This window comes from Suncus etruscus, chromosome 1 (assembly GCF_024139225.1).
Source record: "Suncus etruscus isolate mSunEtr1 chromosome 1, mSunEtr1.pri.cur, whole genome shotgun sequence".
Lineage (NCBI taxonomy): Eukaryota > Metazoa > Chordata > Mammalia > Eulipotyphla > Soricidae > Suncus > Suncus etruscus.
In genome coordinates, this window is record NC_064848.1 from 163014700 (window position 1) to 163042686 (window position 27987).

The following is a 27987-nucleotide window of genomic DNA, read 5'->3' on the forward strand; positions in this document are numbered from 1 at the left end:
GATCTCCTTTAGGGCTTCAGGAATAGTAAAATGGTATGCAGAGAGAATGCAACTAGTAGGTACTTGCTTTGCATATGGTTGACCCAAATTTGATCCCTGGCACCAGGTAGGGTTCTCTGAGGACAGATAGGTGTGATCTTTCAGCAGAGTCTAGAGGAAGCCTTGAGCACAGTCAGATGTGGCCCCCAAAATAACAAAAAGGCCTCCTTGTGGTCCAAAGATGTGACACAGTGCTTACTTTGTATGTGTGAGGCCCTGAGTTTGATCTCGGCACTGCTGCTTCCCCCAACAAAAGAAATATAAAAATTTGCTTATTTTCCTGTGTTGGCATGAAAGGTAATACAAAATTAAAAATATCCTACTGCATGGTACACATGGTACCTGAAATGCTGTCAGGTATTTTCAATAATTGTGAAGGGTCAGAGCTAGATTGAAGGGCCAGTGCATGTGCAAAGCATGCAACATGCAGGAGACTTGGATTCAATCCCCGACACTGCCAAGAAATGAGCCCTGAGAACTGTCAGATGTGGGCCCCTTTGCAAAAAATAATAATGAAGCAAAAAACAACCATCCATGCAATTAGTAGTGTACAGTAGCAATAAGAGACAAATGCTACATCTGTTGCAACTACTGAACGCTACCTCTGGAGCACAAAAGCAGTCTTCTACAGACATAAAGGAATGGATCTGGGAACCAAAAGGCACATCAGTGGTGGAATGCATGTTTTGTGTGTAAGAGGACCAGGTTTGAGTCCCAGCACTGTGTGGTCCCCCAAGCCATATCCAGAGTAATTTTGGAGTATTAAGTCAGGAACAGCACCTGAGCACCACCAGTATGCCTGGGTCTAAAGAATAACAACAAACCTTTGAAGTGTTAGTAGGTATAGTAAAAATAACCACAACACGAGAATTAGACTGACACTTTCCAATACTGACTAACATAGTCTTCTGGTGGGGCCAGGGTCAGGACTCACCTCTTTCTCCTCCGGGCAGTACAAGGGCCCTGTAGGATGAAGAACTGCTTTCTGTGCATAATAAAATAGCTCAGATATGTTCTTCAGGTTTTTTGCTGAGCACTGGGAAAAAAAGTTTAAAAGCTTTATACTATGGAAATAAGGACCAGAATTAAAAGTCTTTCTACTAGCAACATACAGTATTACGTAATAATATCACTTGAAGAAACTAAAACATGCAATTTTCTTTGTGGCTATGCTGATACTTATGCCTACAGAAAGCTTAGAGATCAACTTCAAGTTTTACTTGGTTTACACAACTTTCAAAAATAACAGGGCCTGGGGCCGGAGAGATAGCACAGCGGTAGGGTGTTTGCATTGCATGCAGCTGATCCAGGACCAACAGTGGTTCAAATCCCAGTATCCCATCTGGTCCCCCGTGCCTACCAGGAGCGATTTCTGAGCTCAGAACCAGGAGTAACCCCTGAGTGCCACCAGGTGTGACCGCCCCCCAAAAAACAGGACCCATATTTCATTCTACATTTCCCCACCTATTCTGAATTTCCATGTCAGAGATCAACAACACTTAGAAAACCAAATGAGAGAACAGGCATACCTCCACACAGGTTTCTATCTCTGTGTACTGGTTCATAATAGGAAGGATGGTCTCCATACTGCTATATTCCACCAGATCAGATTTGTTCCCAACCAGTATCAAAGGCAACCTAAAGTGAGCAATGCATATTGAGTAACAGGGATGGAAAATGTTATATTCACATTTAATGTAAACAATAATCCATTCTAACACAAATTTTAATCTCCCCAATACAAATATTCTACTACAGTTAGCTCAAGCCTATTAAACAATAAGTTTATATTCAATAAGTTCATTTTCATATTCAACAGTAAGTTCAAATATTTACTGATTACTGCTAGAAACTGGTACTGGGGCTGGTAGCGATAGTACAGCAGTAAGGTGTTTGCAACAGACCCAGGACAGATCCAGGTTCAATATCCGGCATCCCATATAGTACCCTGAGAGCCTGCCAGGAGCAAGTTCTGAGCAAAGAGGCATGAGTAACTCCTGAGTGCAACTGGGTGTGGTCCAAAAACAAACCAAAAAAAAAAAAAGCCCCCAAAACTGACTCTGTACTAAGAATAAAGAACATAAGACAGGGCCAGAGAGACAGCACAATGGTAGGGCGTTTGCCTTACACACAGCCAATCCAGAATGGACAATGGTTCGAATCCTGACATCCCATGTGGTCCCCAGTGCCTGCCAGGAGCGATTTCTGAGTGTCACAGGATATGACCCAAAAAGCAAAAACCAAAAACCAAAAAAAAAAAAAAAGATTTCCCTGCCCATTCAGATATTATTAAAACTTAAAGTTGGGGCCGGCGAGGTGGCGCTAGCCAAGGAAGGACCGCAGTTCGCTCCCCTGGCATCCCATATGGTCCACCCAAGCCAGGGGCAATTTCTGAGCGCTTAGCCAGGAGTAACCCCTGAGCATCAAACAGGTGTGGCCCGAAAAACCAAAAACCAAACAAACAAAAACCTTAAAGTTATTACAGTGTTATAACTGAAACTCAACCATAAACAAATTCTATTTTTCCTTGATTTTTGGGTCACACCCAACTGCGTTCAGGGGTTACTCCTGGCTCTACACACAGAAATTGCTCGGGGGACCATATGTGATTTCGAGATTCGAACCACAATCCTGCATGCAAAGCAAACGCTCTATTTCCATGCTATCTCTCCGGCCCAACTTTTTAAATTTTGTATCTCATGGTGATTCAATAGAAAAATAATTATTTTAAATATAGTTACTGTTGGCCAGAATTATGGTAGGGCACTTGCTCTGCACGTGTTCATTTCCCCAGTATCGCATATGGTCTCTAATCACTGCCAGGAGCAATAATTACTGAGTGCAGGACCTGGAGTAACCCCTAAGCATCATTGGGTGTGGATGAAATATACACACACATTAGTCACTGGCCATATTTTAGAGATATAGAAATATTTATGGTATGACATGAAGTTCTTGAGATTATTGGGCGGAGGGTTGGGCCCACACCTGGCGGTGCTTGGGGGAATCATACTCAGTGCTGAGGATCAACTGCTTAAAAAGCAACCACCACATCTAATGTACTGTTTCCATGAACCTCAAAATTACCTTAGTGGAAGCTTAAAAAAAAAAAAATGGGGCCGAAGAGATAGCATGGAGGTAAGGCGTTTGCCTTTCATGCAGGAGGTCATCGGTTCGAATCCCGGCGTCCCATATGATCCCCCGTGCCTGCCAAGAGCAATTTCTGAGACTCGAGCCAGGAATAATCCCTGAGCACTGCCGGGTGTGACCCAAAAACCAAAAAAAAGGAAGAAGGATGGGGCCGGAGAGGTGGCACTCTATAGAGATAAGGCGTCTCCCTTGCAAGCACTAGCCTAGGATGGACTGCAGTTCAATCCCCAGGAGTTCCATATAGTTCCCCCAAGTCAGGGATGATTTCTGAGAGCATAGCCAGGAGTAACCCCTGAGCATCAAATGGGTGTGCCCCCCCCCCCAAAAAAAATAAGGTACATGTGCTCCCTGGGCCCATATATTGGCACTGTGCGTGTATGTTGCCAGCTCATGTAAAGGTTTCTTTGCACAAATGTTGCCTTCATTTCCCCTCAAGATGTGGACTTTTCTGCTTTAACTCTGAGATGTGTACCAGGGACTCTCTCCACCTTTGTTTTTTTTTTTTTGTTTTGTTTTTGTTTTTGTTTTTTTTGTTTTATTTTTGGGCCACACCCGGTAATGCTCAGGGGTTACTCCTGGCTATGTGCTCAGAAGTTGCTCCTGGCTTGGGGGACCATATGGGACACCGGGGGATTGAACCGCGGTCCGTCCAAGGCTAGCGCAGGCAAGGCAGGCACCTTACCTTTAGCGCCACCGCCCGGCCCCTCTCTCCACCTTTGGAAGAGCACATTACTCTCTCTTATCCTCTACCTTCAGGTAAAAACCCGTTTTTACTTAAACAGAAATAAAAGAAGGGTCAAAGTGATAGTATAGTGGGTAGGGCATTTGCCTTTCATGTGGCAGACCCAAGTTCAGTCCCCAGCATCCCATACGGCCTCCCAAGCACCACCAGGAGTAATTCCTGAGCAGAGCCAGGAGTAACCCCTAAGCATATCGAAATGTGGCCTAAAAAAAAGAAAAGAAAAGAAAGAAGCCTGGCCAAAAGTTGGTAACTTGAAGCTGATGGGTGTATCCAGAGGGATTTATCATAGTAGTCTTTCTTTCTTTTTTTTTTTTTTTTTTTGGTTTTTGGGCCACACCCATTTGACACTCAGGGGTTACTTCTGGCTATGCACTCAGAAATCGCCCCTGGCTTGGGGAGACCATATGGGACGCCGGGGGATCGAACCATGGTCCGTCCTACTCTAGCGCTTGCAAGGCAGACACCTTACCTCTAGCGCCACCTTCCAGGCCCACATAGTAGTCTTTCTACTTTTGTATTTATGTAAGTTCCCCTGGAACCACTCCTGGTTCTGTGCTCAGGGATCACTTCTGGCTCAGGGAACCATATGGTAATCAGAGCTCAAACCTAATAGTACCTGCTGTATTATCTCTCTAGACTCTCTTATCTATTTATATACACATACACACATGTATTTGTGTGTGTGTGTGTGTGTGTGTGTGTGTGTGTGTATGTTACCAGAGATCAAACCCAGGACTTTAGGCAGGTGTTCTACAATGAGCAACATTCCAATCCACTAATAATGGTTCTGTGCTCAGGGATCATTCGAAGTGAGGCTTAGGTCACCATATATGGGTGCCTAGGACCAAATGAAGGTTTGTCTTGTACAAGAAAAGCATCTTTCTCACTGAACCTCTCTTTTTATCCTATATATCTTTTAAAATTTTTTTGCTTTTGGGCCATACATGGCTATGCTCTGGGCTTAGTCCTGGCTTTGTACTAAAGGATCAATCCTAGATGTGCTCGGGGGCCATATGAGATTCCAGGGATAGCCAGGGTTAACAGCATGCAAAGCATGCAAAGAAAGTAGAAACTGTGAAATTAATTAACAAAATATTTTATGTATGGAATGAGAATCAATACCGTATCAGACCTGTTTTCTGCTTTGTTCATATATGCAGTTTCAAGTTATTCCTTCCCGAAAAGGTATGTAAGATGAACCTTACTTTAAAGCAAATGTGGCAAAATGTTCATTGGTGGATCTAAGTGAATGTAGGTTTACAGATTTTCAATAAACTATTTCAGAAATCTAAATGTACAAAGTCTGGGAGTAAAAAAGAATACCTGCTGTCTTTGTCTGTCCTTTCATTTATGAGAGGTATCCATCGACTTGTTACCTAAAATCAAAGTTAATAAGATTAAGTTGTGATAAAGCTCTCTAAAAATTTCTATCCTTGGAACTCTAAAATTCTAACCTGAGGATCAATTGTACAAGTACCCCCATTAAAATTTAACTATAGTGTATATTCATACCTTATCAATAGAATGTTTGTTATTAACAGCATAAACTATGCAGATGACATTAGCCTACAAGAAAAAGAAACAAATTATTTTTAATAAAATGAAACACACAAAATATGTATGTTTCTAGGAAGAAAAAATTTTCTCTCTCTCTCTCACACACACACATACATGGTAGTCCTGTAAGAGCACAGTTATTATGAACTTATAACAAAAACACATACTCTAACTCAGTAATAACAACAAAAAATGAAAAAGTTTCACTCTAGGGCTGGAGTGATAGCATAGCAGTAAGGCGTTTGCCTTGCACTTGGCAGACCTGGACAGGCCTGGGTTCAATCCCTGGCATCCAATATGGTCTCCTGAGACTGCCTGGAACAATTACTGAGCAAAGAGCCAGGAGTAACTCCTGAGCACCGTCAGGTAAGGCCACAAAAACAAACAAACAAAAAAAATGCATGCTCAGAATCACCAATCTTTTCCCACCAAAAATAAAAATAATAATAATTGGGCCAGAGAGATAGCACAGCGGTAGGGTGTTTGCCTTGCAAGCAGCTGACCCAGGATGGAAGGTGGTTCAAATCCCGGCATCCCATATGGTCCCCCATGCCTGTCAGGAGCGATTTCTGAGCACAAAGTAAGGAGTAACCCTGAGTGCTGCTGGGTGTGATCTCCCTAACCCCATCATGTTTGTAACCATGGTGCTTAAATAGTTATTAAAAAAAATAATTCCCCAAAACTCACCTGTGATATTTCTTGATGTAGTTGTTCATCACTTTGTTCTGCTTCTACAAATAACAAAGTCAGAAAATATTTATTTAAAACGTTTTCATAAAAATGGCCAACCAGGGAGCACAAAGGGTAGCGTATGTTGTACATGGCCAACCCAGGTTCGATCCCCCCCATCACATATGGTCCCCTGAGCCAGCTAGGAGTAATTTCTGTGTGCAGAGCCAGGAGTAAGTCCTTATAACCAGCAAGTGTGGCCCCAAAACAAAACAAAACAAAACAAAACAAAAAATAGTGGCCAAGAAAAACTCATGTGATACCCCTTTAAATAGCCATAAAAGTATCCCTTACTGCTGACATCATTTACATGGTGTACAGCCACATTAGGGGACAAAGTCTAGGACAAAGAGAAGGCAAGTGTGAAACTCTGAGAAGGAAGCGGGCCAACACCGCAGACATGTCTGTATGAGAATGGCTCAAGTGTGGAAGAGTAGTAAGTATTTTGTAATAGATCTAGGTTGGCATCTATTCTAGAGTTTTAAAAGGGTCATCTGAAAGATAAAACAAACAAAAATCTCTTCAGCTAGAAGACAGGGTATTGAAGAATCAGAAGCCTGAACAAAGAAGCTATACAAGCATGTAAGATCAAGTTAAGAATCTGGGTAAACGTAAGATCAAGATAGAAGATAAAGTAAATAGAAACTTGGTCCCAGAAGCAAAACTAGAACATAACCAACGAGTCAGGAATTCCTTTTCCACAATGGTGAAGGAATAGGTGTTTGAACACTTTTTGACTGAAACTCAATCATAAACAACTTTGTAACTGTATCTCCCAGTGATATGATTAAAAACATGTTATTAAAAAAAGGGGGGGGAAGGGCTAGATGCAGTAGTTCTCAAACTTTTTAAACAGGGGACCAGTTCCTCAGACTGCTGGAGGGCCAGACTATAGTAAAAACAAAAACTATGAACAAATTCTATGTACACTGCATATATCTTATTTTGAAGTGAAGAAACAAAACAGGCTGTGGTTTGAGGACCACTGGGCTAGAGCATTAAAACAGTGGGTGTGGCATTTGCCTTGCATGCCCCATCCCATATAGACTCCTGAGCAATGCCAGAGGTAATTTCCTAGTGCAGAGCTAGGAGTAACTGCTAAGCATTGCTTGGTGTGGTGTGCTTTCAATAAACAAACAAACAAATTTTCTTTCCAGGGGCTGGAGTAAGTATAGTTAATAAGGTGCTTGCCTTGTATGAGATGAATCCAGGTTGGACCTATGGCACCCCATATGATTCCCTTACCTCTGCCAGGACTAATCACTGAGTGCAGAGCCAGGAGTAAAACCTAAATACCAACAGGCATGTCCCAAAAAACAAATCCACTCCCCCCTCCAAAAAAAAAAAAGAGAATTCCCGGAGGCCAGAGCAATAGTGTAGTGGGTAGGGCACTTGATTTGCACAAACCTGGATGACCTGGGTTCAATCTCTGGCATTCCTAAACTTCACCAAGAGTGATTACTGAGCACAGAGCCAGGAGTAATCCCTATGCACTACCCAATGTAGCCAAAAAAACAACAAAAAGAATGCCCTTTTCAGATATAGGGATGTGGCTCACACATGACTTGCATGTGTGTAGTTCTGAATTCAAACCCAGAACCATTAAAAAAAATTAATGGGCCAATGCTATAGTGCAGCAAGGAGGGCACTTGCCCTGCATGCAGCCAATCTGAGTTTGACCTCCAGCATTTCATATGGTCCCCAAGCCCACCATGAGTGATTCCTGAATGCAGAGCCAAGAGTAACCCCTGAATATCATGTGGTGTAACCCCAAAATCAAAACCAAAACCAAACCAAAACAAAACAAGAATTCCTTTTATCTCAGATCTCTGGCTAAAAATGATATCAATGGGTGAATGTGCCAAAATCCCACAGGGCACGTCACGACTAAGAATGATATACTTACGATGAAGAAGCAAATAAACCAAGAGCAAAATAATTATTGACACCTATTTAGATGCCCATTTGATAACATGTAAATGTTTCCTCTCAAAAAAGCCAGTTATTACTTACATAAATAATCAGGAATGGGCATACACCTCAGCAATAGAACATCTGCTTCACACATACTCCAGAGTGCTGGGTTCAATCCCTAGCACCAAAATATTAATTGAGGCCATATTCAGCTATGCTCAGGAATTATTCTTGGCTCTGTACTCAGGGATTACTCCTGGTGAACTTGGGAGCTCAATGGGGCACATGGGATTGAATCTGGGTCAGTCGTACAAAGCAAGTACCTTACCTGCTGTACTATCTCTGAGTCTCCACAGCGATTCTTGACCAACTGGGTCAGTGGTTCAATACAGGCTACCGATGCAGTGCTGTTTGGGCCCTATGATTACTTGGGTCACCTTGAAAGTGCTCGGGTCTCAGGGATACACCCTCTAATGCTTGGAAGATCATCTGTGGTGCCAGGGAAAGAGCCAGGGCTAGCTGAAGCAGTCACATGCAAGACAAATGCCTTACCTCCTATACCATGTCTGTAATCCAATATGCCTGTTTTTGTTTTTGTTTTTGGGTCACACCCAGCAGCGCTCAGGGGTTACTCCTGGCTCTATGCTCAGAAATCACTCCTGGCAGGGCTGGAGAGGTGGCGCTAGAGGTAAGGTGTCTGCCTTGAAAGCGCTAGCCAAGGAAGGACCGCGTTCAATCCCGGTGTCCCATATGGTCCCCCCAAGCCAGGGCAATTTCTTAGCCCTTAGCCAGGAGTAAGTCCTGAGCATCAAATGGGTGTGGCCCGAAAAACAAAACAAAATAAACAGGAAAAAAAAGGTCATCCCAACCTCTTAGCTTCTTTTGGAGCTGGCGAGGTGGCGCTAGAGGTAAGGTGTCTGCCTTGCAAGCGCTAGCCAAGGAAGGACCATGGTTCTATCCCCTGGCGTCCCATATGGTCTCCCCAAGCCAGGGGCAATTTCTGAGCGCTTAGCCAGAAGTAACCCCTGAGCATCAAACGGGTGTGGCCCAAAAAACCAAAAAAAAAAAAAAAAAAAAAATCACTCCTGGAAGGCTCAGGGGACCATATGGGATGCTGGGATTTGAACCATCATCCTTTTGCATGCAAGGCAAATGCCCTACTTCCATGATATTTCTCTGGCCTCAATATGTCATTTATTAATCCTTTCCTCTTTTTCATTATTATGGAACCCAACTTAGTAAAGCAGGAACTGATAACTCTAAAATGGAAGTCTTATAGGATTTTGGAAGGAAAAATAAAGGGATTCTGAATGATCATTTAGGGGCCAGAAAGACAGTATAGCAGGTAAGGAGCATGCCTTGCATGCAGCCACTCTGGGTTTGATCTCTATGCCCCGAAGCTATGCAGTTCTTTTTTTTTTGGTTTTTGGGCCACACCCGGCAGTGCTCAGGGGTTACTCCTGGCTGTCTGCTCAGAAATAGCTCCTGGCAGGCACGGGGGACCATATGGGACACTGGGATTCGAATCAACCACCTTTGGTCCTGGATCGGCTGCTTGCAAGGCAAACACAGCTGTGCTATCTCTTCGGCCGGAATCTATGCAGTTCTATCTCCTTGGCCCTCTGAACATTTTGTTTTGTTTTGTTTTGTTTTGGGGCCACACCCAGCACTGCTCAGAGGTAATTCCTGGTTCTGCACTTGGGAATTACTCCTGGCAGTACTTGAATGACCATATGAGATGCCAGAAATCAAACACAGGTCAGCCATAAGACCAGGTTTTCTACCCATTGTACTACCATTCTGGCCCCACCTGACATTATTTTTTTTTAAGTTCAGGTACTTATATTGTGAACAATTAAATTAACCCTAAACTGATGTAAGTGGATATTCATTACCAGAGTAATCTACGATGTGTGTTGGAACTCTCTCAGGGGTCACATCAGCTGGAATGGTGATTTCTTCTGCCCGGGGAGGAACCTTTGTCCCCAATAAAGAGAAAAAAAAAATAGAAACACTTGGTTACTATCAATCAAATTTAGCAGATCAAATAAATTTACCTCTATGAATCCCTTCCATCTATACCTATTCTTAACAGTATTATAAGTTTAAATTATGATTTTTGTGCTTTGCAACAAATATAAATATTTTTATAACTATATGATAAAACATCTTTAAAATACATATTTTCGGGGGCGAGAGCCATAGCTCTGGGTAGGGCATTTGCCTTGCATGTGACTTGTATGTGGGTTCAATCTCCAGCATTCCATGTGGTCCCCCAAGCCTGCTAGGAGTAATGTTTAAGCACAGAGCCAGGAGTAACCCCTTTGTGCTGCCTGGCATGACCCCAAAACAAGCAAGCAAGCAAATTAAAAAAGACCCTAAAAATACATATTTTCGTCTGCACTAGCACAGGACATATTAAGGATACTTCACATATGACCCAGTCTAAAACCAAAAATTTATTTGGTGTTTCAAATAAAAAATTTTGAAAATTTGCTGTTTTCTTGGGCTGAAGAAATAGTATAGTAGGCAGTGTGCTCGCCCGCAGCCAGCAGGTTTTATTCCTGGCACTATGTATGGTCCTAAGTCCCTAGGAGTGATCCCTGGGTACAGAGCCAGGAATAAGAGTTTATCACAGTCAGGTATGGTCCAAAATCCAAAAAGAGGGTCCAGAGTAATAATAGCACAGTAGATAGGGATTTGCCTTACACATGGCCAGCATGTATTCGATCTCCAGTATCCCATATGGTTCCCCAAGCCTTTCAGGAGTAATTTCTGAGCTCAGAGTCAGGAGTAACTGAAGTGCCACTGGGAGAGGCCCCAAAATCAAAAATTAAAATAAGCAAACAAAATTTAAAAAAAATAAAAAGAGGGGCCGGGCGGTGGCGCTAAAGGTAAGGTGCCTGCCTTGCCTGCGCTAGCCTCGGACGGACTGCGGTTCGATTCCCCCGGCGTCCCATATGGTCCCCCAAGCCAGGAGCGACTTCTGAGCGCATAGCCAGGAGTAACCCCTGAGCATTACCGGGTGTGGCCCAAAAACCAAAAAAAAAAAAAAAAAAAAAAAAAAAGAAAATTTAATCTTTCCTTTTATTTTGTTGAAGGCTTGCGATATTTTACAAATGAAATTTATTTTAACCTAAAAACATTCTCAAATAAATAAAATTTTCATTTCCTCTAGAAGCTAACTGACTGGATACATAAGATTTACATAGGGCCAGAGTGATACCATAGTGGTAGAACGTTTGCCTTGCACACTGCTGAACCTGACAGCATTCAATTCCCAGCATCCTATATAGTCTCCTGAGGCTGCCAGGAGTGGTTTCTGAGCACAGAGCCAGGAGTAACTCCTGAATGCTGCTGAGTGTAACCCAAAAACAAACAAACAAACAAAAAAGACTGGAGAATGTCAGGGAATGGAGGCAGGCTGGGATCCAGATCTAACTTCATCTGGAGGAATGTTCTTCTGTTTAACCTATTTGACTTCAAGGAATATTTACTTCTTTTTTTTTTAACATTTTACTTCTAAGAAAGATAGCTTTGAGGCTGGAGCACAGTGGTCAGATGTTTGTCTTGTCAAGGCCGACCTTGGTTCGATCTCCAGCATGTCATATAGTCCCAAACCTGCCAGGAGTGATTTCTGAGTGCAGAGCCAGGAGTAACCCTTGGGCGATGCCAGATATGGCTCCAAAAAACAAACAAAAAAAAAGTAAAAGAAAAGAAAGAGTAACTTTGGAGCTGGAGAAATAGTATATACACTAAGTAGGGCATTTGCCTTGTATGCAGCAGGCCTGTGGGCAACTAATATAATCCAAAGAAGCCACAGATGAACTTCATGTAAATACCACAAATCTACAAGACCAACTGGTAAGAAGGGACACTCACAGAAAGGAATAGGTCAGAAGGGGGCCATGGTCAGAAAAAAATGTAGAAAAAAGGGCCGGAGTTATAGCACAGTGGCAGAGCATTTGCCTTGCACACGGCTAACCCAGGACGGACACGGGTTCGATTCCCGACAGCCCATATGGTCCCCCGAGCCTGCCAGGACCAATTTCTGAGCACAGAGGCAGGAGTATGACTTGAGTGCTGCCAGATGTGACCCAAACCAACAACAACAAAAAAAGTAGAAAAAACTAGCTTACATGATCTTTAGTATTTTTTTTTTTTTTTTTTGGTTTTTGGTTTTTGGTTTTTGGGCCACACCCGGTAACGCTCAGGGGTTACTCCTGGCTATTCGCTCAGAAGTTGCTCCTGGCTTGGGGGACCATATGGGATGCCGGGGGATCGAACCTCGGTCCTACCAAGGCAGGCACCTTACCTCTAGCGCCACCGCCTGGCCCCTCTGTAGTATTTTTTTCAGCTCACATTTTATAAGTGTGAAAACTAAAGTGCACAGCTAACAAGTGATGTAGCCAAGGTCTAAAGTAGCAAAGGAGTTAGTTCAAGTGAGCTCTAGTTTTAATTCTTTCTCCTACATTTTATACAATAATAGCTCTTATAAACTAATATGAACTCCTTTAAAAGTTACAACCCTTGGGCTTAAGCGACAGCGCAATGGTAGGGTGTTTGCCTTGCATGCGACTGACACAGGAAGGACCTCAGTCCCATATGGTCCCCCAAGACAGGAGTGATTTCTGAGCGCATAGCCAGGAGTAACCCCTAAGCATCACTAGGTGTGGGCCCAAAAACCAAAAAAGTGGGGTGGGAGAGATAGCTTGGAGGTAAGGCGTCTGCCTTTCATGCAGAAGGTCATTGGTTCGAATTCCGGCATCCCATATGGTCCCCCGAACCTGCCAGGAGCGATTTTCTGGAGCCAGGAGTAACCCCTGAGCACTGCTGGGTGTGACCCACAAAAACAAAAACAAAAAACAAACAAACAAAAAAAAGTTACAACTTTTGGGGCTGGAACCATAGTACGGCTGGGTTCAGCATTTGCCATGTAAGAGGCCGAATCAGGTTCAATCTCCATATGGTTCCCCATATGGTTCCCCAAGCCCACTGGAAGTGATCCTTGAGTGCAATGTCAAGAGTAAAGCCTGAGCATAGTTAGGTGTGCCCCCACCCCTTAAAAAACTTCCAACTCTCAAAGTAGGAGAAAAAGCTCAAAAAACTGGAACACAGGGGCCGAAGAGATAGCATCGAGGGTAAGGCGTTTGCCATTCATGCAGAAGGTCATCGGTTCAAATCCCGGTGTCCCATATGGTCCCCCGAGCCTGCCAGGAGTGATTTCTGAACATAGAGCCAGGAGTAACCCCTGAGCGAAGCCGGGTGTGACCCAAAAAAACAAAAACAAAAAAAACCTGGAGCACATGTCTGGCATGCAGAGGTTCTAATTTCAATTCCTGGCAAAGCAAGAAACCCAAACACCACTAGGGTGGCCCTAGGGGTCCACAGGACTCTCTGGAAATACATCTCTGTTCCCTACCAATTAAAAGCCATAGCACTCAAGAAGAAACACCTACAAAATAGGGCAACACTGACTGCATGTTAACCTGATTTGGATAGTTTTTTAAATGTAGTAGAGAAAGAGAAATAGTTACCTCTTCTGGGAATTCTTCACTGACCAGAGACATAATCAGTGACGTCTTCCCAACTCTAGCTGTGGGAGGAACAACAATTATTAATACTGTTTTGGTTCTACATAATTTTAAATTCTGCAACCACAACATCTATGGTTAAAAGCAGAGACAATCTGAAACATTCAATTGCAAGGTGTTATCACTCAGTCCTCTGCTGGTCCTGATTCATCTTTCAGGGCACACAGAGGAGCTGAGTTAACGAGTGCCAATGCCGGGTATGTGGCTTTCGGGTGCTCAGTCCTCTGGTGCTCAGGTTTTTTTTTTTTGTTTTGTTTTTTTTGGTTTTTGGGTCACACCCGGCAGTGCTCAGGGGTTACTCCTGGCTGTCTGCTCAGAAATAGCTCCTGGCAGGCACAGGGGACCATATGGGACACCGGGATTCGAACCAACCACCTTTGGTCCTGGATCGGCTGCTTGCAAGGCAAACGCCACTGTGCTATCTCTCCGGGCCCTGGTGCTCAGTTTTTATGGGACACAGAGGAGGCACTCTGTCTCCCTCTAGCTGTCATATTAATCACTGCACCCCAGACAGCTGCTCCTAAAGGAGCCCCCTCTCCCTGCTCTCAATGTAGATCACAATTAAAAAATCACAGTCACTCACTACAAATGACAAATGTAAAATGATTGTTGGCACTCCAAAGTCTAGCTTTATTAAACATAGACTGTTAACCTTTGAGGGTTATACTCTTTTTCTCTTACGTTTTTTTAATTTCCATTTGATGTGCATTAAAAGAGGTAGCCTTATTTGGCAAATATAGCACAAACCCTATATTTTGACAGGAAAAGTAGGGGGCATCTATACACTCAGTTGTCTTATATGCCAGAAAATACAGTACGTACAAAGTATTTAATACCCCTGAACTGCAAACTGACAAACACAAGTAAAGCGTTAATATGATACATATTAGTCTTGTAGGGTTTATCAGTTAAAAATTTTTTTTTAAATAATGATAGAGCTAGAGAGATGGTGTGGTTAGTTGCTGAAAGCCTAGCATATGGCCAATCCCAGTTTTATACCGAGCCACCACATGGTCCCCCAAACACAAGCCCACTAGTACTTCCAACTCAAAATAGTAATGAATAAATCCATTTACTATTAGCATTAAAAAAGCTTCCTGGGGCCAGAGAGATAGCATAGAGGTAGTGTGTTTGCCTTGCATGCAGAAGGACGGTGGTTCGAATCCCGGCATCCCATATGGTCTCCCGAGCCTGCCAGGAGCGATTTCTGAGCATAGAGCCACGAGTAACCCCTCAGTGCTGCTGGATGTGACCAAAAACCAAAAAAAAAAAAAAAAAAAACCCCAAAAAAAACAAAAAAGAAAGAAAGAAAAGCTTCCTGGCCCCAAAACCCAAAAGAAAGCTTCCTGGGGGGTGGGGTTGGCTGAAGAGATAGCACAGCAGTAGGGCATTTGCCTTGCATGCAGCAGACCTAGGATGGACCTGGGTTCAATTCCTGGCAATCCATATGGTTCCGAGCCAGGAGCAATTTCTGAACACAGAGCCAGGAGTAACTCCTGAGAGTCACCGGGTGTGGCCCCCCCACAAATAAAAAAGTTTTCAGGGACTGGAGTGATATAGTATAGTGGGTAGGACATTTACTCTGCTTGTGTCTCTCTCGGGTTTCTTCCTTTCCCTGCCCCACCCCACCCCCCATATAGTCATTTGAGCAAAGAACCAGGAGTAAGCCTTAAGTAATGCCCAAACTCCCCACCCCCGAAAAAAGCTTCCAATATTATTTCTATAATTGTATAAGAATTCATTGTATGAGCCCGGAGAAATAGCACAGCGGCGTTTGCCTTGCAAGCAGCCGATCCAGGACCAAAGGTGGTTGGCTCGAATCCCGGTGTCCCATATGGTCCCCCGTGCCTGCCAGGAGCTATTTCTGAGCAGACAGCCAGGAGTAACCCCTGAGCAAGGCCGGGTGTGGCCCAAAAACCAAAAAAAAAAAAAAAGAATTCATTGTATGATTGTCATAATTTATTAACTGTAATTATTCTTACTAATGTATTAATCATAATTATTTATTATCCATAATTAATCTAACAATGTCTATTCCCAATTTTTCCCTTTTATAAACAATGTTGCAAAAGCCAGAGAGATAGTACATTTGCCTTGCACATGGCTAATAGAGGTTTGATCCCAAACATGCACTTTCAGGAGTAATTCCTGAGTGAGAACCAGGAGTAATCACTGAGCATTGATGGGGTGTGGATCCAAAATAAAAATACAAACAAAAAGTGTTGCAGGAGCTGGAGAGATAGCATAACGGAGGGTGTTTGACTTGTATGCCGCTGATTCAAGACAGATGGTGGATTGAATTCCGGCATCCCACATGGTCCCAAGCCTGCCAGGAGCAATTTCTGAGCACAGAGCCAGGAGTTCCCCAAGTGCCACCAAGTATAGACCAAAACCCCTATCCCTAAATATATTTATTTTGTGGATCGGAGATAGCATCATGATTAACCTGATCCGGGTTGATTCCCTGCACCACATCCTTCTTCATGCATTGCCGAGTGCAGCTTTGGAGGCCTCAGCACTATCAAGGAGAGTACAACGGGTAGGGTGTTTGCCGTGCACGCAGCCATCCAGGTTTGATTGATCCCTAGCACCCCATATGGTTCCCAGAGTTCTCTATCAAGAGTGATGCCTGCTGGGGCCTGAATGGTGGCGCTAGCAGTAAGGCATCTGCCTTGTGCACGTTAGCCTAGGACGGACCATGGTTCAATCCCCCCCGGCGTCCCATATCCCCAAGCCAGGAGCAATTTCTGAGCACATAGCCAGGAGTAACCTCTGAGCATCACCCGGTGTGGTCCACCCCCCCCCCAAAAAAAAAGTGATCCCTGAACTCAATCAGGAATGTGCTCTGAACACAACTGGGTGTGACTCAAAAACCAGAAAATAAATTGTACAAAGAAAGTCAGAGAGATAACATGGCAGTGGAGCATTTGTCTTGCACATGACCCACCCAGGACTGATCGGATTCGATTTCTGGCATCCCAGATGGTCCCTGAGCCTGCCAGGGGTGATTTCTGAGTGCAGAACCAGGAGGGAATAATCCAAGTGCCTCAGGGTGTGACCCAAAAACCAACCCTCCCCCCAAAAAAAGGAAAAGAAAAGTCACAGGAACTCAAGAGATAGCAGAAGAGGCCTAGTACAAGTTTTGCATGTAGGAGGCCCAGGTTCAATCTCCAGCACAGCAACAATCACCTGTACTGCTGGAGAGAACTCCAAGCACCACACCAGTAAGTCCCTAATTATCCCTATGAAGTGCAGCCGCAAAACGAAAACTATACTTCAAAAGTCCTATCTCTATTTTCTTTTCTCTTTTTTTGGGGAGGTGGGGTAGGGAGAGGGGCACACAGGGCAATGCTCAGGGTTTACTCCTGACTTCACTCAGAAACTGCCCCTGACAGGCTCAGGGGATCATATGGGATAACAGGAATCGAACCACCTCTCCTGAGTTGACTGAGTGCAAGGCAAACGCCCTATCACTGTGCTGTCTCTCTGGCCCCTCTTTTCTATCTTTTTTAGGGCAGGGGGCACACAGGGCAATGCTCAGGGGTTACTCCTGGCACTGTATTCAGGGAATTATCCCTGATAGGCTCAGGGGACCATAGGAGATGCCAGGGATACACAGTTTCTTTTTTGAATGATTAGAAGGGTGAATGAAATAGGAGTCAAGCCATAGGAACTAATCAATGAAAATGTTTCAGTGAAAACAACCCACAAGGGGCACTACACCCGCTGGGCCTGCCTGAGTAGGCAGAGACTAGGCAGGTTAACAGGGGTCTTCAGAGTCTTAATGTCTATCAGTCTGTTCAAATGGCTTCTGTCAGTGGTTACTGAGTCCAAAGGCCAGCAGAGAACTCAAGGACTAGAGTATATGCTTTGCATGTCTGGGGCTCATGTTAAAAAGTGGGGTGTGGGAGAGAAACTGGGAGAATTGGTGGAGGGAAATGAACACTGATGAAGAGATGGATGTTGGAGCACTTATGACTGAAACCCAACTATTAGCAACTTTTTATCTCTATCTCACAGTGATTTGATAAAACTTCTTTTAAAAAAATTTAGATCTAACTTCAAAAGATGTGCAAATGTCATGGCCAGGAAAGTGCAATCTCTGATGATAATCGTGTGTTGGCACCACAACCCCCATCAATCACCACTTGTCTGCCTCAACTAAAAGTGCAAGCAAGGGGCCGGAAAGAGAGCACAGTGGTAGGGTGTTTGCCTTGAAGGTGGCTATCCTGGACAGACTCAGGCTCAATCCTGGGCATCTCATATGGTCCCCTGAGCCAAGAGTGATATCTGATCACAGAACCAGGAGCAACCCCTGAGTGCCATGTGGTATGGACCAAAAACCAAAACAACAATAACAACAACAACAATGGGGCCAGAGAGATAGCATGGAGGTAAGGCATTTGCCTTGCATGCAGGACGGTGGTTTGAATCCTGGCATCCCATATGGTTCCCCGAGCCTGCCAGGAGCGATTTCTGAGCGTAGAGCCAGGAGGAATCCCTGAACGCTGCCGGGTGTGACCCAAAAACAAACAAAAAAAAGCTGCAGATTGCCCAATGTCACAGGATATGGGAACTGAAGAAAATCCTACAAAACTTGGGCCCGGAGAGATAGCACAGCGGCGTTTGCCTTGCAAATGGCCGATCCAGGACCAAAGGTGGTTGGTTCGAATCCTGGTGTCCCATATGGTCCCCCGTGCCTGCCAGGAGCTATTTCTGAGCAGACAGCCAGGAGTAACCCCTGAGCACCGCTGGGTGTGACCCAAAAAAAAAAAAAAACCCCAAAAAAAACCTCAACAGGAGGGGCCAGCCAGAGCAGTGGCGTGAGCAGTGGTGTAAGTGGTAGGGCGTTCGCCTGGCTAGACACTAACCTAGGACAAACCAGTTTGATCCCTTAGCATCCCTTATGGTCCCCCAAGCCAAGAGCGATTTCTGAGCACATAGCCAGGAGTAACCCCTGAGAGTCACCGGGTATGGCCCTAAAACCAAAAACCAAAAAAACCCCCCAAACCCAAAAAAACACCAACTCTATAGGAGAGGCCTAAAAAGACCCAATGCAAGTACAAGTCCAACTTGCCCACTACCATGCCTCCTCAGAAGATCAGGTTTCATGATTTGGTGATGTCAGGATCAAAAAGAAAAATAATTAATTCCTTTTGCTTGGCTTTGTGGGAAATGTAGTCTATTTAGGAGGCTGGGCTCAAAGGGTCTTTTACAAAACTTAAGCAGCAGAATAAAACATTATAAGCATGGAAGTTTATGGTCCTCCAAGCCTGCCAGGAGCAATTTCTTTTTTTTTTTTTAACATAATTTTTATTTTGATCATAGTGGCTTACATATTGTTGACAATAATATCTTAGTTACATATTTACATAAGATCAAAGGGGATTCCCATCACCGGGTTGTCTTCCCTACTCCTCCCTTTTTGTCCTACCACCCATATCCTCTTCCCTCACCCCTAGGGCTGCTAGACTATGTGGTCCCCTCTGTACCTATCCTATTACTTCGTAGTCTTACACCTGTTTGGTCCTGATGCCTCCTTTATTTCCCCCTCTAGTTAGGAGGCAGGAGAAGGTAGTTCAAATTATGTGGTTTTGTTTGAAGAGGAGAAAAGTGATAAACTGGGGTAAAAGTCTAATATGCCGGAAATAAGCAAAATTCTTCTAGAGGCTCTCGTCATCGATTTGAGAGGCGAAGGAGAAAAAGAAGGTGAAACACTCGACCCCTACGAAATGCAGTGTCAAATATCTATTAAGAGTTCCAACGCGAACACTAAGCACCACAGAACAGAACAAAACCAACAAATACACAACCAAAAAAAAAAAAAAAAAAACGCCTCGATCTTGAGATAGGCACCATGGCATAGCATATGAAGAGGGAAAAGAAGGGGCCAGAGAGATAATATAGAGGCAAGGCGTCTGCCTTTCATGCAGGAGGTCATCGGCCTGAATCTTGGTGCCCCACATGGTCCCTCATGCCCGCCTGAAGCAATCTCTGAGCCCGGAGCCAGGAAAAATCCCCGAGCGCTGCCTGGTGCCTCCCAAAAATCTGAAAGAAAGAAAAAAAAAAAGATAAAAAGATAAATGGGGCAATAACTTCAATAACCACACTAAAACAAAGAAATCGACCAAAAATAAATAGGTAAATAAAATGATAATAGTAGTACATGAAGATAAAAAGTAATATATGAAAAATAAACAAGATTTTTCCCCCTGCCCAGGCACAGTAAATATTGGGGTCATTCAAAAAGGGATTCACATGGCCTAAGATGTATGGGGTTTCTCCGCCCTTGGAGTATATTGTCATGGGATCCACTATAGACTCTGTTCATGATCCTTTATTCTCCCGGTGGTCCATTTGTGATGTTTGGGAGGCTTCTGGTTCTTCCTGGATGATATAGTGAGTCATCTGTATCTAGCGATCTCAGTATCAGCACAGTTACAGGGGTGGGACTTATGATGAAGTCAGTCTTAGTGGTTGTAGAAGTTCTGTTCCATCAACATCATTTTAGTCCATCTTCTGTGGTTGTTGGTCTTGGTCTTGGCACTAAATCTGGGATGGCACCTAGGATAATGCCTTTCCTTGTGTTTCCAGAAGCCCCATTCCGTTACAATGGTCTCTGCCAGACCTTTGGAACTGGGATCATGGTTGTTGTGCAGGTCGTAGCTCAAACCCTAGGTTAGGGCTTTTTTTTTTTTTTTTTTGGTTTTTGGGCCACACCCGGTAACGCTCAGGGGTTACTCCTGGCTATGTGCTCAGAAGTTGCTCCTGGCTTGGGGGACCATATGGGACACCGGGGGATCGAACCGCGGTCCGTCCAAGGCAAGCGCAAGCAAGGCAGGCGCACCTTACCTTTAGCGCCACCGCCCGGCCCAGGTTAGGGCTTTTTTATTGGTCCCAAGATATATACAGTCTGGTCATGGTTCTAGCAGCCAGTCCTCTGCAAATCGCTTTCTTGGTTTTTGGACCTACCAGCGGGTGACAAGTCTTCTGATTTTGTCTTATCAGTGGCTAGAGGGCCAGGATAACCTGCTCTTAAGTCAAGTTGTTCCCCTTTTCCTCGTTGTCAGGATATCATATTAGAGCTGGCACTCGTTGGTGTTCCAGCAGTAATAAGGTTGTCCTGGATGGGGTTTGTTACTTGCAGCTGTTGTGAAGGACTGTGCCATTTCTGTGACTGGGATCCAGGGTTCAAGATTCGATGGATGAGATCTACTCTGCCAGGAGCAATTTCTGAGCATCACCGGATGTGACCCAAAAATCAGGGGAAAAAAATTAATTAAAAAAAATTTGAGGGGCCGGGCGGTGGCGCTGGAGGTAAGGTGCCTGCCTTGCCTGCGCTAGCCTAGGACGGACCGCGGTTCGATCCCCCGGCGTCCCATATGGTCCCCCAAGAAGCCAGGAGCAACTTCTGAGCGCATAGCCAGGAGTAACCCCTGAGCGTCACAGGGTGTGGCCCAAAAACCAAAAAAAAAAAAAAAATTGAAAGGACACAGCACAGCGGAAAGGTGTTTGCCTTCTTGCATGCAGTAGACCCAGCCAGGACAGACCTGGGTTCGATCCTCCCTACTCCTCCCTTTTTGTCCTACCACCCATGCAGTAGACCCAGCCAGGACAGACCTGGGTTCGATCACCAGCATCCCATATGGTTCCCCAAGCCTGCCAGGAGTGGTTTCTGAACATAGAATCAGGAGTAAACTGAGTGCTGCAGGGTGTGGCCCAAAAACAAAACCAAAAAAAAAGAAAGAAACCCGGGCCGGAGAGATAGCATGTAGGCAAGGCGTTTGCCTTTCATGCAGAAGGACTGTGATTCAAATCCCGGCATCCCATATGGTCCCCCCCACCCCCCGAGCCTGCCAGGAGCAATTTCTGAGTGTAGAGCCAGGAGTAACCCCTAAACGCCGCCGCCGGGTGTGACCCCCCCAGAAAAAATCAAACGAAAAAAGAAAGCCAAAGCAATATAGTATATTAGGAAGGGCACTTCTCTTGCATGTGGCCAAAATAGGTTCAATTTCTGGTATCCTATATGGTTCCCTGAGCTCCACCTTGTTCCTGAAGGCAGAGCTAGGAATAACCTCCGAGCATCTTTGGGTTTGGCTCCAAACCCAAAACTATTAAAAAGCAAATTGAGGCCACATGTATTGCCCAAGTACATGTGGTCCTCACTGTCCTTGAAATGTGGACTTTCCTACTTTCATGCTGGTAGGGCTCTCTTCACCTTAGGAGAAGCTCATGATCTCTCCTGAGCATGCTACTATTTACTCTTTCTTAACCCCTCCCTCATCTTCCTCGATACTTCAAAAAAAAAATGGTTCTTTTTGGTCACCTCGCCACCAAAAAATATATTTTTACTTAAAAAAAAATCCTCACAACAGGGCTAGAGAGACAGCACAACGGTAGCACGTTTGCTTTGCACACGGCCAATTCAGGAAGGACAACAGTTCAAGGAAGGCCATTTGAATTGCAGCATCCCATATGGTCCCTCGAGCCAGCCAGGAGCGATTTCTCAGTGCAGAGCCAGTGCTGCTGGGTGCGACCCAAAAAAAACAAAACAACACAAAACAAAATTCTGAGTGGACTGAAGAAATAGTACAGTGGATAGAGCACTTGCCTTGCCTGAGGCTGGCCTAGGTTCAATTCCCAGCATCCCACTGGTCCCCTGAGCCCGCCATGGGTGATTCCTAAGAGCAGAACCTGGAGTAAGCCCTGAGTTCTGTCAGGTATGGTCCCAAAAAGTAAAACTAAAAAAATTCTATCCCTACCATTATTGGCAGACATCAGTACTGACATCAGCAAGGCACTGAGCTTTGCTGTTTTCTAACATTCAAGCCCACCAACTACAATGAGTGGCCCCTGTCTGGACTCCCAAGCACTGCCAAAGAGATCCCCCAACTTGGAATTTCTATATTTCAACACAAAATTTTACCTAATCTATATGTAATAATCTCACCATTTGTCTTGCTATTATCCTTTGTAGAAAACAGAAATCATTCTATTCTATTTGGTTGTTATGGTCTTTTGGGTGGTAGCCTCTATCGTGGCGAGTAAGGAGCCATTTCCAGTGGCACAGGCCTGAAGAGTGCGGTATTAAGACCAGTGCCTGGATCCACAATGCTATGGTGTTTGAACTCATACTGGTGGGGGCCCACCAATGCAACACTCAGAGATGCTGTGGAGGCCAGGCAGTGCCAGGAGTGGATCACAAGGCCAAGCACTCAAGGGATGGGCCCTAGCCCTTTGAGCTATCTCCCTGACCCAGGTTACATCTCCTTAATCTCACTAAGAGGATTCTCATTCCTTTTTGCATTTTGGGTAGAATACTCAAGAAGTGATACTGTGACTTTCTCAGTGTGTCAGAGCAGAAGGAAAGGACTTCAGTTTGTCCCAGATACCAGCCAAGTTAGTCGTCATCATCTACAGGGGGTAGTAGTGTCTGCTAGGTTAACTGTACAGTGAAAGACTTTTCACTTTAATTCTTTTCACTTTTTTAGGTAGTCTCTTGTGAGAAGATATTTTGAGACTATGTGCATACATATCCTCAAATATTTCTATCATATTTTTTAAATCAAACTTCTACCTGTTTCAGCAGCCACTCACAAACTTGCCTAAAGCCAGTATCACTGCAAAGTTTGTGAGATGTTGTTTTCTTTTTCTGAAATTCTGCTACCTTACTTTGCTTTGTACTATAGGAAAATTTTTTCTGGGGCCAGAGCAATAGTACAGTGGGTAGGGTGCTTGCTTTGTACACAGCCACCCAGGTTCAATCCCTGGCATTTGATAGGGGGTCTGAATCAGTCAGGAATGATTCCTAAGTGCAGACCTAGTTACCCCTAAGCATGTTGGGTGAGGCCCCAAAACGGGAGGGATGTACAGAAAAACCATTCCCTTCAGAATGCTGTGATTGAGAAAAGTGATGCTCCTCAACCAAGACCTGTGGCTGCCAATATTCCCAGATAGTCTGATCTGGGCTGATACCTCTGTGGCATTCTCAGAATGAGTGGGAACAAATTCCCCTTTCTGCAAGACCCACAGCAACCCAGCACCACACCTTACATACCCCAGCTGGGACTAAATTCAAACAGTATGAGCAGCTGAACCTTCTCAGGTTGGGCCAGACTATGTGCTACAAACGATATAAATTGTCTGTACCTGCAAGGAGGTAGGCTATGTGGTGGGTATGGAATTTATAGGGTAAGAAAACTGGGGACGATGGTGAAAGGAAGGTAACACTGAGGTGAGATTGGTGTTGAAGATTTAATGTTTAAAATTACTGTGCTATGAACAACTTGGTAAATCATGGTGTTATAATAAAAAATTAAATTAAAAAAAAAAAAAGGAATGCGGGCCCGGAGAGATAGCACAGCGACGTTTGCCTTGCAAGTAGCTGATCCAGGACCAAAGGTGGTTGGTTCAAATCCCGGTGTCCCATATGGTCCCCCGTGCCTGCCAGGAGCTATTTCTGAGCAGACAGCCAGGAGTAACCCCTGAGCACCGCATAGTCGGGTGTGGACAAAAACTAAAAAAAAAAAGGAATGCAATGGTCAAAGGGGACTTACATAGATCATCCTTGAACTCACAATATAGGGAGGAGAAGGAAAGGACTAGAGTAGAGAGGGAGGGAAGAAAAACAGATGAGAAATAATGGCGTTTTTAAAGGTCAAGAGGACAAAGGTACATTGGTGGTGTTAAGGAATGATAGACCTCAATTTCCAAACAACAGAAAACTTCATATAATAATAAACCATGATAAACATTTCTCCTCTCACACAGTAATATTATTTAAAATACCATAACCTCAAACCAGAAAGACAGCTCAAGTGCAAGAGCACATGCCTGGTTGGTCCAAAGCCCTGAGTTCAAGTTCAAAAATGCAGGGTCCCACAAAAATTACCTAGTATTTTCCAAGTACCATTGGGCATAGTCTTTAAAACTATACTTGTGGGGGGCCAGAGAGATTGCACAGCAGTAGCGTGTTTGCCTTGCACACAGCTGACCAGGGATGAACCTGGGTTCTTTTTTTTTTTTTTTTTTTGTGGTTTTTGGGTCACACCCGGCAGTGCTCAGGGGTTATTCCTGGCTCCAGGCTCAGAAATTGCTCCTGGCAGGCACAGGGGACCATATGGGACGCCGGGATTCGAACTGATGACCTCCTGCATGAAAGGCAAACGCCTTACCTCCATGCTATCTCTCCGGCCCCGAACCTGGGTTCTATTCCAGGCATCCCATATGGTCCCCTGAGCCTGCCAGGAGCAATTTCTGAGTAAAGCCAAGAGTAACCCTTGAGTGCCACTGGTTGTGGCCCAAACACCAAACCAAACCAACAAACAAACAAAACAATACTTGTGCTGCATACTTTATATAAATGCCCAAGAACAGAGAAGTGAGCAAATTGTGGGATGAAGCTAGAGAGATGACACAACAGATAAGGGACTTGCCTTGCACATAGCTTCCCAGGTTTGATCCCAGGCAACTAATATGGTTCCCTACGCACCACCAAGAGTGATTCCTGAGCACTACTGGGTGTGGCCACAAACCAAAAACATAAAACTATGAATGCAGAGGGGCAAAGAGACAGGAGGCAAGATGCCTTGCAAGCAGCTAACCCTAGTTCCATCCCCAGCTGACACAATAATAAAAAAAAAAAATCTAGGACCAGAGCAATAGTACAACAGGTAGGGCATTTGCATTGCATATAGCCAATCCCAATTTAATTCTCAGCATCCTATATGGTCCTCCAAGGACCATCAGAAGTAGTTCCTAAGTGCATATCAGAAGTAATCCTTGAGCACTGCTGGGTGTGGCACAAAAACAAACAAAAATATGTATCTAAGGCCAAGGTCATGGTCTCAGATCTCAATGACCCATGTGTACCAGACGCAATCCTGGCAGCACTGCTATCCACAATCCCTGGCACCAGGAGCGATTTTCTGCATTTCCACAGCCAGGTTTACATAAGCACTCCAAAAGGTCTGAAAAATACCAAAAGTCAAAAATCTGTGTGAACATGACAGCCAGAAAGAGAAACGTCAGGTAGGCATGGTGCAAGCACCACAACTGTGACTCATGCCAACCTCAGTGAGCCTGAAGAACAGGTGAACAAACCCCACAATATGATGTACCAACTCCACAGCTGGCACCTCAGTCAAGCCTATGGGTGACCCTGGTAATAATAATGAAATGAGGAGGAATGTAAAAAATTTTCAAAATAAGTCAATGGGACCAGAGAGACAGTACAGCAGGTAAGGTGCTGGTCTTATACTCTGGCCAACCCTTGCTCAATTCCTAGCATTGTGTATGTTCCCCTGAGCAGTCAGGAGTTAGTCTGTAGCATCACCAAGATGCTCCCCCAACACAAAATAAAAAGTAAATAAATATTAAAAAAGGTTGAAATTGGGGCCGGAGAGATAGCATGGAGGTAAGGCGTTTGCCTCTCATGCAGGAGGTCATCGGTTCGAATCCCGGCGTCCCATATATGGTCCTCCCGTGCCTGCCAGGAGCAATTTCTGAGCCTGGAGCCAGGAATAACCCCTGAGCACTGGCGGGTGTGACCCAAAAACCACAAAAAAAACAAAAACAAAAACAAAAACAAAAAAAAAAAGGTTGAAATTTCAAATACTATTACAAGTGTGTGTGACATAACAAAGAATGCATCTGGTCTTTTTCCCCAGCTCTTGTCACAGCCAGTAAAAATCTCTGGGAAATTCCTACATTTTAGGAGAGCCCTTTGTTCTATTCAGGGGCCTCTCAATCATCCTTGAGTTTATCCTAAAGAGGTGACTCATTGTGCTAAGTGAAGTGCCTAGATCACATTAGAATGGGACATGGCTTCCATTAACACTAATCATGTGAAGAGAGTGTTAAAAATTTCAGTTCCGGGAGTGGGGAAGGAGGGAGATGGGGGGCATTGGTGGTAGAAATGTTGCACTGGTGAAGGTGATGTGTGTTCTTTTTATAACTGAAACCCAACTACATTCATGTTTGTAATCATGGTGCTTAATAAAGGTCTTATTAAAAAAATGTCAGGGGGGCTGGAGAGATCGCATGAAGGCAAGGCCTTGCATGCAGAAGGACGGTGGTTCGAATCTCAGCATCCCATAAGGTCCCCTGAGCCTGCCAGGAGCGACTTCTTTTTTTTTTTTTGGGGTTTTTGGGCCACACCCGGTAACGCTCAGGGGTTACTCCTGGCTATGTGCTCAGAAGTTGCTCCTGGCTTGGGGGACCATATGGGACACCGGGGGATCGAACCTTGGTCCGTCCAAGGCTAGCGCAGGCAAGGCAGGCACCTTACCTTCAGCGCCACCGCCCGGCCCCCAGGAGCGACTTCTGAGTGTAGAGTCAGGAGTAACCCCTGAGTGCTGCCGGGTGTGACCCCCCCCCCCCAAAAAAAAAACCAAAAAAAAATTTCAGTTCCACCCCACAACTTCCTGGGAGAAGGGAAGTCATTATGCGGCCAATGATTTAATCAATGATGCCAAAGCTATGAGGCTCCATATGAAAGCTCTAGCATCAAAGCTCAGCAGTGTATCATGGGTGATGACATATAACAAATAGGAAAGGTGCCACATCCTGACTTCAAGGGACAAAAGATCCTGTGCTCAGTCATAAAGTGCATGACTTATATGTAAAGCCAGGGTTTCAACCCAGGCACTGTCCCCCACCCCCAAAATTTCCTGTGGCGGATTCCTTCTTCCAAAAACCTTTCAACTGGCTATTCATTTAGAAAATCCTTAAATTCAGCATTTTCCTGAGTTCATGGGCCATGGCAGGGAAGGGGTTGTGGACAGTTGTAAACGAAGTACAGATAGTCTTGGGATTGTACTTGCCACTGGAGTCTCAGTTCAAAGAATATGGGAAAAGGGGAGGTACGGAGTGGGTAAGGCGCTTGCCCTACACAAGGCTGACCAGGGTTCAATCATGAGTGACTCCTGAGTGCGGAACCAGTAGGAATCCCTGAGCACAGCCGAATATGGCCCATCCTAGGTTAGCGTGTACAAGGCCCTACTGCTTGTGGCACTGCTCCGGCCCCAAAACCTATCTCATTTTTAACCCACAGATCAAAAAATTAAGCAAAAACAAACCAACCTAAAAAATGAAGTGGTGGGGGCTTGAGCAATAAATAGTACAGCGGGTAGGGCTTTTGCCTAGCACATGGCTGACCCAGATTTGACCCCTGGCATCCAACATGGTTCCCCAAGCACTGCCAGGAATAATACCTGAGTGCAGAACCAACCCCTGAGCACCACCAGGTGTGCCCCCCAAAAA

The 27987-nt window shown here is 44.6% G+C and overlaps 1 protein-coding gene across 3 annotated transcripts in view; it reads right to left on the minus strand.

Annotated features, from left to right (window-relative positions):
* The window catches only part of RHOT1 (ras homolog family member T1), an 81296-nt gene that overhangs the window by 39365 nt on the left and 13944 nt on the right, over positions 1–27987 (minus strand). For all 3 annotated transcript variants that reach the window (XM_049771608.1, XM_049771588.1, XM_049771599.1), the window contains exons 2-8: positions 13669–13727; positions 10027–10108; positions 6176–6219; positions 5444–5497; positions 5255–5307; positions 1569–1677; positions 974–1075 (exon numbers count right to left, since the gene is read on the minus strand). In XM_049771608.1, coding sequence (XP_049627565.1) covers positions 974–1075; positions 1569–1677; positions 5255–5307; positions 5444–5497; positions 6176–6219; positions 10027–10108; positions 13669–13727 — 503 coding nt within the window. The remainder of the gene's footprint in view (positions 1–973; positions 1076–1568; positions 1678–5254; positions 5308–5443; positions 5498–6175; positions 6220–10026; positions 10109–13668; positions 13728–27987) is intronic.